General features: G+C 43.7%; 1 protein-coding gene across 1 annotated transcript in view; it reads left to right on the top strand.

Moving 5' to 3' along the window:
• The window catches only part of LOC310863103 (uncharacterized protein), a 107,465-nt gene that overhangs the window by 56,297 nt on the left and 38,767 nt on the right, over positions 1–12,401 (top strand). Inside the window, exons 10-12 of the mRNA XM_083771236.1 lie at positions 2,959–3,174; positions 7,310–7,444; positions 9,340–9,441. Coding sequence (XP_083627362.1) covers positions 2,959–3,174; positions 7,310–7,444; positions 9,340–9,441 — 453 coding nt within the window. The remainder of the gene's footprint in view (positions 1–2,958; positions 3,175–7,309; positions 7,445–9,339; positions 9,442–12,401) is intronic.

The following is a 12,401-nucleotide window of genomic DNA, read 5'->3' as shown; positions in this document are numbered from 1 at the left end:
TCCGACCATTCTTCCCGGCCTGGCTCGAGCGATGACATCCTACTCCGATCTGGACGGGTGACCAGATTTTTCTATGGTAAGAATCTTATTGTCTGAAACATTATATGCTATATCTATTCAGTGTGTATTATTTTCTGCTCGCTGTCTGCCGCGCCGCTGTGGCAGGCCGCTGAGCTAATGTATAATAAATGGATGGATATTCTTCCATCCATCCATGCTACATGCTGCTAGCAACCACTGGGGCTTTCAAATAGATCTGTATTGAGCTTACATGATCAAATGAACGTATTGTACCGTGGTTTATATGCTATATATTATGAGAAATGTTCCATTACTTCCCCCCCCTTCCATATATTCAGATTGCTATCATGAATCATGATCGCTGTTTTTTTTCTTTTTTTGCCGAGCTTCTGGAGCGCAGGCCGCAGCCTGTAATGCTAGCTGCTAGCAACTCCTCTGCAAAGTAAAAAAAACAAAACAGCGATAATAATAGCCATCTGAATATATGGGAGGAGGGGAAGTAATGGAACATTTCTCATAATATATAGCATATAAACCACGGTACAATACGTTGATTTGATCATCATGCAAGCGCAATACTTATAGATTTAGAAGTATAATAAATTAGCTTAGCCGCCTGCATTACAGTACCAGCCTTACCCCGCGGCAAAGTAAAGAACAATGACGGACATTTCGTTGTGATAATTAAATGGACGATCAACACTGATGTGTGTTGGCTACAATGTGTTGGCTCTGAAATGGATCAACACTTGTAATTTCTGCAAATAAATCTAACTTGTCTGTCTATCTATCTAGATCCAGGACGTGAAGAAATGGACGGATGTCTCCTCCTCCTCTGCCCACAGTGATGTCGACTTCTCCACCACCAACATTAGATAGTCCAGGAGATTTTTTGTCCTGCCCTGCTTTATTTTGTGCAACAAGAACGCATTGTACATTGCCATCTGAAACAGGTAGAACTTTACAGGCTCTCAGTGACTTTGACCATCGTGTGTGGGTGGATGGTGGTGCACATCTTCGCCACCTTGTCCCGCCAAGCCAACAGCATCACCCCGTCATGTTGTGGCGCATGAGAGTCTCGCCCGGCTTCATGTCATTTGGTTTGCTAAGCCGCTTCATCTCCCTGTTCTTCCTCATGGTCCCACATACATGGGTTCCCAAAGACAGTAGCAAAGTACACCTGTCGACCGAGTTGTACAGATTGTCCATGTATAAATGGTAGCCTTGGTTGGCCAACGGACCGAGAAGCTCCGTCACGATCTTGTCAAGCCCACAGCTTACTCCTGTATATGGCCTCATGTTCCAGAGGTAGCCTGTTGCTGACTCGGCATGACAGTAACTCTTCACGCCCCATTTAACTGGTTTAAGAGGATTGTAGCACTTCCAACTCAGCCGTCCTTTCCAGAGCATAATGCTCTCGTCTATCGAGATGTTCTTCTCTGGCGTGTAGCAAGACTGAAACCGGGCCAGTAGATAGTTCAGAAGATGTCTGACCTTGTACATTCGGTCCCCTGTGTCTGGAGTCTCCTGGTTACTGAAATGAAGAAACCGCTTGAGCAGCAGAAACCGGGCCAGTTTCATGGTTCTCCTGAACTGCGGTGTCTCATTAGCCTTACACCTAGACCAGTAGGACACGAGGGTGTGGCTTCTTCACGATGCCAGTAAGGAAATAGAGGCCGAATAAGTTTTTCAGCTCGATCACAGACACGTCCGTGTGGAATATACACAATACACACCTTTGCGATGGACTGTGCTGCATAGCGGTTAGTCTCATCACAGATGTACTGGAGCAGATCTCCGGTGGTTCAGGGGGGGAGGAGGGGGGCAGTGGGTGTCCTATTGCATTATTTATTTTCTATATTTATTATAATTTTATGTTTGTAAGAAAAAAAGAAATAAAACTTGCACTTTTCAAATCCGAGATACATCTCATGTCTATTTTTACACTATTCTGAGGTTTATGTTCTGACTAAGCGAGTTTCAACTGTGATTTACTCTGTAACGGTAGATGGTAAGAACCCAATTTTTTTTTTTTATATAATACAGTACATTCAAGTCTACATTTCAAACATATCATAGGCACCAAGTCCGGAAAACTATGTCATTGGATGTGTTTTTTATCAAAACTGTGTTTCTTCATAACAGGTTTTTGAGATACATGAATGAATAGACTAGGGTACTGGTAAGACTATGTAAACATATTATATATCAAAATCTTCGTTAAAATGTCAAGTTTCAGGAAAGAATAACATTTAGTTTCTATCTTGTTCCAGTAGCGGGCAGTAGGCAGTTTTAGCTGGTTTGGTCAGTTTGCTCATGACTGACCTTGCTATTTATAGATGGCAAAATATCTACAGTGGTACATGTGGGAAACTTTTTATTTTTTTATTATTGAACTAGACAACTCACCCTTTAAAATGAGATATGTCATAGGTATGTGCTCCCTGTAGAAAAAAAGTTCTTACCAAAATAAACTTTAAAACGCCTGTATCTTTTTTCCATGTGCTAAAAACACTACATTGTGTAAGCGCATTCTTTTTTAAATGGCTTCCAACACAAAAACTAAACATTGTATCAACTCAATTCATTTTTTTCCTGGAAGCAAACTTGTCAAGCTTTCTCTGAAGGTCTTTTATTGTCGCAGAGTCACAACAGAGAATTTTCAATAAATCATTCAAAAACGCATTTCTCCCATTGGGAAAAGGGGATTTGACATGGGATTTGACTTTAAACCCTCAAAGAGTTATTTGTTTTTTATCGCTGTGTTCGCCTGCTAATTTTCCGTCTGACTGACTTTTATGGTGTAGTCGGTGTGATGAAGCTGTTGCTAGCCACAGAACAATGGCAACTCAACAATGTGTTTACTTTCAGCAAACAATTTACTATCTCTCTCTCTGTGTCTCTGTGTCTCTCTCCCTCTCCCTCCCTCTCTCTCAGTGATGTCAGACAGCAGGTTCCCTAAGCAGGCGTTCCACATGGAGGCCGAGGTGGACGAGGCGGTGAACTCGGTGGAGGACCGCGGCGACGTGGACGAATGTCGTCTCTACGTGGGCCAGCTGTGTCAGCACATCTGCTCCAACACCTGGACGTCCTACCGCTGCGCCTGTCACCAGGGATACCTTCTGCAGCAGGACGGACACTCCTGTGCACCAGGTCGGTATAAAGACCACCCCCCCCCCCCCCCCCCCACCACCAGAATAATCATATTTGGACTGGGGATCGACCCCCCAACCCTGATATGCACTTGGAATATATATATATATATTTAAATTCTTTATTTGGAATACCCCTTGAGATACAATATCTCGTTTTCGAGAGGGTCCACAAGCATACAGTCAATACAAGGTGATTAACGGAAAATAAAAAGGAAAACAAAACAAAACACAAAACAAACAGTTACAAAACAGGATATTGCACTAGACAAGTACTGTAGCAACAAGATGGAAAAGTTGTTCCGTCAGTGTCACTGTCACTATAGGTCAGCATTAAGATACATAATTTTATTTGGTTTTCAGCATTAGAGAAATTTTGATAGTTAATCTCATTATAGGATAGGAGGAGTTGAGGCATTGGCTGGGTGTCCCACAAGACATTATGCGTAGGCAGTATGCCTGTGGTTCTTCTCACCAACACCCCCTTTCACTGTGAACATACAAGTAGATGTTCCGTGCATAGTTGTGCCACACAATGGTAGGCCTGGGGCCTATACCATACCGGCCTGAGCGATCAGTAAAATAATGATGAATTAACTAGCTTGTGGGTTAATAAATACAGGCCTAGACAAGGAGGTTAAATGGGAGGCTATTGTGCAGTCAAAGTTACCAATACAAGCTAGTTAATTCAGCATTCTTTGGCCGGAATGAGATGATTAACGCATATACTGCCTCCTGCTGGACGCAGAGCCGATTTCAATGTAGCACACACTGGACTGACATCCTGACTGGAGCGTCCTCTTTAATGCTACGGTAAATAAAATGAAGCCATCCGTGCTCTAGAAAGCGCCAATGTTTCCATCTAAACCACCGGATAATCAGCAAAGACCTTCCGAACATCGCGCATTTTATCCAAACCACGGAGAGCTCCGTAGATCTCGAGTTCTTCAGCTTTTTAGTCAGCCTGTATAATGGGAGGTGGACGGCAGCGCTGTTGCACAACCCGGTCTAGGATCGTTAAAGAAGGAAAGGCCAAGCCATAATATTAAAAAAATAAAGATAAATCAGCGATCCGGTTTGATATCAATAATAAAGCTAATCAGACGGAACATTACGCCAGAAGCAGTTGCTGGTTGGATTCCTTATGACGGAACGTTCCACCGGGAGCACTAAAACCGTTAATGATATATGATGATAAGAGCGCCCGGCCCTCACTTCACACGGGTGTGATTTATTTTATTCCTAATGTCAGGCCTCCATGTGTGATGATGATGATGATGATGATGATGATGTGACGATGACAACGCCCTGATAAGAAAGGCTCTTTGTCCCATTTCTGGACAGCAGCCTCCAGAGTCTCTGAGCTGAGACTGTTTGTTTCCGCCGTTCCCTCGGTTATGAGATGGGCTGATTATGACAACAATGACTCGGCAGGAAGACTTTTTGACAAACATTTCAAACAGCAGAACATTGTTGTTGTCGTGCCTTCCGTAGTGAATGTTGGAGATGCAGATCCACGAGAAATAACAGCTCTCTGCTGTTGATACCGTTCTGCACTTGTAGGAGTTGTATAGGAGTTCTCCCGTTGTTTAACCCATTCACCCTTTTGGTGTTTTAAGCATTATGTTATACTTTAGCTATTGGAATATCGGTACGATCTTGTAGATCTGCTATTTTTGAAAAATCACACCCGTGTGACACCTCTCTCTCTCTCTCTCTCTCTCTCTCTCTCTCTCTCTCTCTCTCTCTCTCTCTCATTAGCAGGCAACAGTGCAGCACTATCCCTCTCTCAGTTTCTGGCACAACAGCGCCCCTACTGGTACTCATAGTCATATAGTGGTGCTCATTAACCAACACATAGGTGAACACGGACATTGCTGTTCCTTGGAGTGGTTGCACCACTCAAAAGATTGTGAGAATGTGTCGCAAATCTTTGAATATATATTTTCTTTCAGAGCGAACATTTTTAACTCAAATCTTTGCTTCTGGGGGGGGGGGGGGAGTTGACAAAAGTTGAGCACCACTGACATAGAAACACGGGTTTTTCAGAAAACTGTTTCAATTTATTTTAGGTTTTATGTAGAGTAGACCTATAGCATTCTGTATATAGTGTTTACTTTACTTTACTTTATTTGTTTACTTAGACGGGACAATGCCTATTAATAATAAATACACCGGGTTTCGCAAATATGTTGATTTTCACCCACAGTCCCCTCATTAAAAACATAACAACAAAACAAGCAAACAGTACAAACTTACATTAGGAAACAAGGCACCTATACAGCAAGTCAAAATCCATGGATCTTGTGTTTTTGTCATCCAGTCTGTTATGATTATTTCACCATGCCGGAGAGGCAGTGAAACCAAAACCCTACATTAGTATGCTAGCCTACAGTATATGACACATCTTAAGGAAGGCCCATTTTAAACAGGCTCACTTACAGTATAATGGAACAACCTCACGTGAAACATAATTCATGGAATTGTGGGACGTTATGACAAAAACGTACGGATAGAGGTCAAATTATACCGCTGCTAAAAGCCATGTTCTCTGGAATAACACTCAGTTACTGCTGGTTTCTGATATTACATAATCGCCTGTTAAATCACAATTATTTGATATAATCACAATTATTTTCGCATAATCATCAATCGTTTCCATGGTGAAAAATGTTCATACATTACATAACATGTTCAAATCCCTTCTTAAAACGCACCTTTTTTCCCTGGCTTTTAATGTGAACTGATTTTAACCTTTCTAGGCACTGTACAGTATTACCCATGTCCCACGGTGACTCTATATATGCTATGTTCTTTTGATTGACGTATTCTGCTTTGAATTTGTTTATTTTTGTCTTTTTGTTGTGAAGCACTTTGGTCAACTTCGGTTGTGTTATAACGTGCTATATAAATAAAGGTTGATTGATTGATACATTTTCAAACATAAAAAAGGCAGATATAGCAGATCTACAAGCGTGTAAGCTTGTAGATCAACGATGTCTGCTATTTTGAAAATTCTTTAAGTTATTTGTCATATCTGCCCTGTGCAATTTGTGATTTTCAACCTTTTTCATATGAATGACCATTTTTTTATTTGGTATTTGAGGCACGGACCAACATTTGATGAGATTTTGTCCTCTCAGACCCCAAACTAAAGAATATTTTGTCGTCCCTCGGATAAGGTTTTGACGACAATTCTTTCCAAATTGATGTTGGTAGCACAGGAGACACAACAGATGACAATTCTTCTACAGTCTCTAATTGTGTAGACTTTTTTGTAAATTAAGTAATGCAGATGTTTTAACAATAATTTAACTCTTGAGAGCGTAAAATTAAACCAAATGGAACCGTAAAGGGTCCATTTGGTTTCCTTTTACCAATGTTATAAATACTTTTATTCATGTGAGTCTTCATGTGAGTCTTCATGTGAGTCTTCATGTGAGTCTTTACTCATGTGAGTCTTTACTCATGTGAGTCTTCATGTGAGTCTTCATGTGAGTCTTTACTCATGTGAGTCTTCATGTGAGTCTTTACTCATGTGAGTATTCATGTGAGTCCTCATGTGAGTCCTCATGTGAGTCCTCATGTGAGTCTTCATGTGAGTCTTCATGTGAGTCTTCATGTGAGTCTTCATGTGAGTCTTCATGTGAGTCTTCATGTGAGTCTTCATGTGAGTCCTCATGTGAGTCTTCATGTGAGTCCTCATGTGAGTCTTTACTCATGTGAGTCTTCATGTGAGTCTTCATGTGAGTCTTTACTCATGTGAGTCTTCATGTGAGTCTTCATGTGAGTCTTCATGTGAGTCTTCATGTGAGTCTTCATGTGAGTCTTTACTCATGTGAGTCTTCATGTGAGTCTTCATGTGAGTCTTCATGTGAGTCCTCATGTGAGTCTTTACTCATGTGAGTCTTCATGTGAGTCTTCATGTGAGTCCTCATGTGAGTCTTCATGTGAGTCCTCATGTGAGTCTTTACTCATGTGAGTCTTCATGTGAGTCTTCATGTGAGTCTTCATGTGAGTCTTCATGTGAGTCTTTACTCATGTGAGTCTTCATGTGAGTCTTCATGTGAGTCTTCATGTGAGTCTTTATGTGAGTCTTCATGTGAGTCCTCATGTGAGTCTTCATGTGTTTCCAGTGAATCCAGAGGAGGAGCTGAAGGGTCTCAGAGAGAACAGCGCTGTGGTGATCATCCCACCTGCAGTACCAGAGACCACCACTACACCCCCCACCACCACCACCAAGACCACCGCTCAGCCCGACCCCTGCTCTGGTAACACACTGCTCTTCTGACACCAGTGGTTCCCAAACCTTTTCTTGTCAAGGAGGACCCCCAAATTGACACTAATTAGCCCGCAGACCCCCTATTTGAAAGAATATTCCAGGGAACACCCTCTTTACGGCTCTAGCAGTGTTTCTCAACCCGTTTTATTTCAAGAACCCCCAGTTTGACATGCATGTTAGTCTACAGACCCCCATTTCTATCTCTGGGACTCCAAATTATATTGTAAAATCAATGTTAATTTAACTCTGAGAATGTACAAATGGGTCCGTTTGGTTCCATTTGTACACTCTCAGAGTTACAGACCCATAAGGGTCCATTTGGTTCCAAACTATCATCTAGCTGGGGACCCCCTGGAATTTCCTCAAGGACCCCTGGGGGTCCCCGGACCACACTTTAGGAACGGTCCGCTGTTTTTTTACACGGACCGTACACTATACACCAATTAGGGATTAGGGGACATTTTGTCCCGACAACCGATTATATGTAGGTTATAATTGCCTGGTCGGATCAATACGGATACAGCAGTACATGTCTCCATGTGTAGGGATTACCTCTATAACCCTCTGGGCCCACCGAGGGAGAAACACAGCCGTATATGTCGGGACCACTCGGGTCTAATCCCTCCAGTGAATGTACAGCTTCCATCTCTCAGGTTCCATATAGTGTAACTGTACAGTATGTCTGTACAAGGAAGCTATTGTTAATGCCAGAGAATGGCTTTGGCACCTGGCCATGCAGATTAAACCGTGTGTGTGTGTGTGTGTGTGTGTGTGTGTGTGTGTGTGCGTGTGCGCATGCGCGTGCGCGCGTGTGTGTGTGTGTGTGTGTTTGTGTGTTAGTAGTAAGTGTACAAGGTCCTCATAAGAGAAATGGTTGTTTTATAAATATTTTTTTAGGTACATATTAGATTAGGGAGAGGTTATAAGATTATAGGTTTAGCCTGCGTCGCGTTGTGGGCTTGTAGATCTGCTATTGTTCTGCTTTTCAGCATAATGGTTAAAAATGGCATTTCTTTTTTTGGTGTGTGTGAAAATGGCATTCATAAAATTATCATCCAATACAAACGCGTGCGTGCGTGCGTGCATGGGAGGAATGTGTTGGCAGGGCAGTAGAAAGAGAGAGAGAGAGAGAGAGAAATTATACAAGAATTGACACGGCCGGCTTTCGGGGAGCCGTCAACATGATTAAGGAGGACTGCAATCCTTTGTGGAGAGGCCAGATTTCCATCAGCGAGTACATTTGTGACTGTACCAAAAAAAAAAAAACACAAACTGGGAGATATTTGTCAAACTCCCACCGTTTGTTGTAAAGTAACAAAGTACATTTACTCAAGTGCTTGAGTATGTCCACTTTTCAATACTTCCACTTGTAGATCGGCTACGTTCTCCTCAGAATAGGGATGGTGTTTAAGGTAAACAAAGAAAAAAAGAGATCCTGTCACACAAATATTTGGCGGCCCCCGTGTAAGTAACTCTGAGGACCCCAAGGTGTCCCGGACGCGTCCCCATTTGTCCTACCCGATTTCGCACGAGTGAGGGTTGCAGGGAGGAAGCTCATAACGCGTCACGCTCTCAGTGTGACACGACGTTGCAGCGTGTTCGTTGTGATCTTGTAGATCTGGGAGGCTCCGGTGCGGTGCAACGGTGCTCACGCTGCTTGTTGGTGTGTTTTTGTCGCCCTCTAAGGGAGGTTCCGGTGCGGTGCAACGGTGCTCACGCTGCTTGTTGGTGTGTTTTTGTCGCCCTCTAAGGGAGGCTCCGGTGCGGTGCAACGGTGCTCACGCTGCTTGTTGGTGTGTTTTTGTCGCCCTCTAAGGGAGGCTCCGGTGCGGTGCAACGGTGCTCACGCTGCTTGCTGTGGTGTGTTTTTGTCGCCCTCTACAGGTAACGGTCCGTGCGGGCAGCAGTGCACGGCGCTGCGTGGACGCCCAGTCTGTTCCTGCTTCCCAGGGTTCTCTCTGACGGCGGACGCACACACGTGTGAAGGTAAGGATGTGTGTGTGTGTGTGTGTGGGTGTGTGTGTGTGTGCGAGTGCGAGTGCGAGTGTGCACGTGTGTGTGTGCGTGCGCGTGAAGGTAAGGTCATGCATGTCTCTGTGTTGGACCTGCAGTAATTGGAACGTATCGCCAAAGCTCTAAACTCGAGCTTGAGCTGTTTGCCCTCGAGCACACCGACAAAACCACACACACACACACACACACACACACAGTGGTGGGTTTGCTTTACATTTTATTAATGGAAATGCAATCAATGGCTTCCATTGCAGCAGTAGTTTATATCGGCTTGGATTTCTGATTTCCAGGTCGTCCACAGCCCTCCTCTGAGACACAGAGTGAGTAGACAGGTCTCTGAACTGTCCACGGCCCTCCTCTGAGACACAGAGTGAGTAGACAGGTTTCTGAACTGTCCACGGCCCTCCTCTGAGACACAGAGTGAGTAGACAGGTCTCTGAACTGTCCACAGCCCTCCTCTGAGACACAGAGTGAGTAGACAGGTTTCTGAACTGTCCACAGCCCTCCTCTGAGACACAGAGAGAGTAGACAGGTTTCTGAACTGGTCACAGCCCTCCTCTGAGACACAGAGAGAGTAGACAGGTCTCTGAACTGTCCACGGCCCTCCTCTGAGACACAGAGTGAGTAGACAAGTTTCTGAACTGGTCACAGCCCTCCCCTGAGACACAGAGACCCCATTTCCACCGGTAGGTTTTGGCCACTCAATCCATAATTAACGTTCCAATGTTGGAGCTCTGTAGTAAGAACCCAAAGTAAGAACCCAAAAAGAAGTGAACCGGTTCCCATATTGGGAACCGACGGGTGGAAAAGGGGTCAGAGTGAGTAGACAGAAATGGCATAATGAACATTATGGTGAGCACCAATTATATGAACATCCAAGTAGCAAGAATATATAACGCCATAAGAACCACTCGTGGACGCACGCTGTGACACTCTCTCACAAGCCCACACATGCTCACACAGTCGCACACACACACGTACATGCACACACACTCACACACACACACACACACACACGCACGCTCTCGTACGCGGCGGTCACCGATATGAAAACAACAACAAGTGTGTGCTGTTGTAAATGGATCAGTTTTTCCGTCCTACGGCTGGGAGGGAGACAGAGTTTTAATTGGATGCAGTCACTCATGAAGGAAGTGCTCGTGACGCTTAACCCCTTCTGGGCGGGAACCCCTTTTTGGTGTTAGCATTACGTCATGCTTTATAGCTATTGAAAAATAGCAGATCTACAAGCTCATAGCTACGACCTACAAGCTACGAGCTTGTAGGTCTGCTATTTTTTGAAAAATCGAAGAACGACTGACATAGAAACATAGCTTTTTCAGAAAACTGTCAGGATGTAGAAGACATTTTTAGAATCTGATCTCAGGTCAAAATGGGAAACTGTCAGGATGTAGAAGACATGTTTAGAATCTGATCTCAGGTCAGAATGGGAAACTGTCAGGATGTAGAAGACATGTTTAGAATCTGATCTCAGGTCAGAATGGGAAACTGTCAGGATGTAGAAGACATGTTTAGAATCTGATCTCATGTCAGAATGGGAAACTGTCAGGATGTAGAAGACATGTTTAGAATCTGATCTCAGGTCAGAGTGGCTTAACGAGGGCAGAGGTGCAGCTGGGATCGGACGGCTCCATTCCCCCGGCGGTCGCCCGCCGGTCGCCTTCCAGCACGAGTTCAACCGTAGCCAATTACTGGCCGGCAGAGCCGCGCGCGGAGGCCGTGACACACACACACACACACACACACACACACACACACACACACACACACACACACACACACACACACACACACACACACACACACACACACACTTACTGTATAGCCTTCCACTTCCCTGTCTCGGCCCCAGTGAGTTGCAGGAAAAAGGATTTATTTCAACCCATTACAGGAAAATAAATGCCAAAATAAATAATGGCATTCTTGATCATATACAACTACAGCATCACACAAAATAAAATAAAAAAATCACACCAGTGTGAACCGAGTGGTGCAACTCCCGTCTATTGGTTCTCTGTATCATTCCAATTTGTATCGTCCAATTTCTTCTCTGTATCGTTCCAATTTCTTCTCTGTACTCTGGTGCCCCCTACTGGTATAAATAAGTAACATACTCGTGCTCACTTATACAAACATACATACCTACCTACCTACCTACCTAGGTACACGGACGTTGCTGGATGTAGGAGTGGTTGCACCACTCAAAAATATAGCAATGCTCGAAACACAAGCGTGTTTTGATCTTGTAAATTAGATACTTTTAATTGTTTTATTTGATCTGAATCCAGGAAAGTATCCGTTTTTGGACATGCTGTATGAGGTTCCTCCACACATATGTGATGCAATATAGCAAGAAATAAGATTTAGATTAAGATAAGATTTAGAAGGCATTTGTAGAATCGGCCAGCGTTAACGTAAGGGTAGCAATACGACGTTATACAAACTAGTCTTGCTGCCCGTAAAAGGCCTGTATTTTTATGTACTTAGGTAAATACAAGTTGTTAAAAATTAAAACATATATATATATAGGGCCTAGGCTGCGTAATTGCTGACGCCGTTGTATTGTCAAAAGCATCAAATGACCCAGACCATGACCGACGTATGGGTTTAGGGCATTCACTTCCTAGTATGGGTCAGAGACTAAAACAAAACTTGTCGCACCCAATTCTGCTCATTATTTGGGCTTGTTTTTCTGTATGTCAGTTGCTTGTGAATATTGGTAGATGCAGGTTGCGGTTGTTTGGGTTTGTGTGTAATGCGGTTTGGGTGTAGTTGTAGTTGTTTGGGTTTGTGTGTAATGGGGTTTGTGTGTAGTTGTTTGGGTTTGTGGGTGATGCGGTTTGGGTGTAGTTGTAGTTCTTTGGGTTTGTGGGTAATGCTGTTTGGGTGTAGTTGTTTGGGTTTGTGTGTAATGC

This window comes from Protomyctophum parallelum (assembly GCF_964188405.1).
Source record: "Protomyctophum parallelum genome assembly, chromosome: 8".
In the NCBI taxonomy this organism is placed as follows: domain Eukaryota; kingdom Metazoa; phylum Chordata; class Actinopteri; order Myctophiformes; family Myctophidae; genus Protomyctophum; species Protomyctophum parallelum.
Note: the sequence above shows the minus strand (reverse complement) of the source record. Positions and strands in the feature narration are given on the sequence as shown.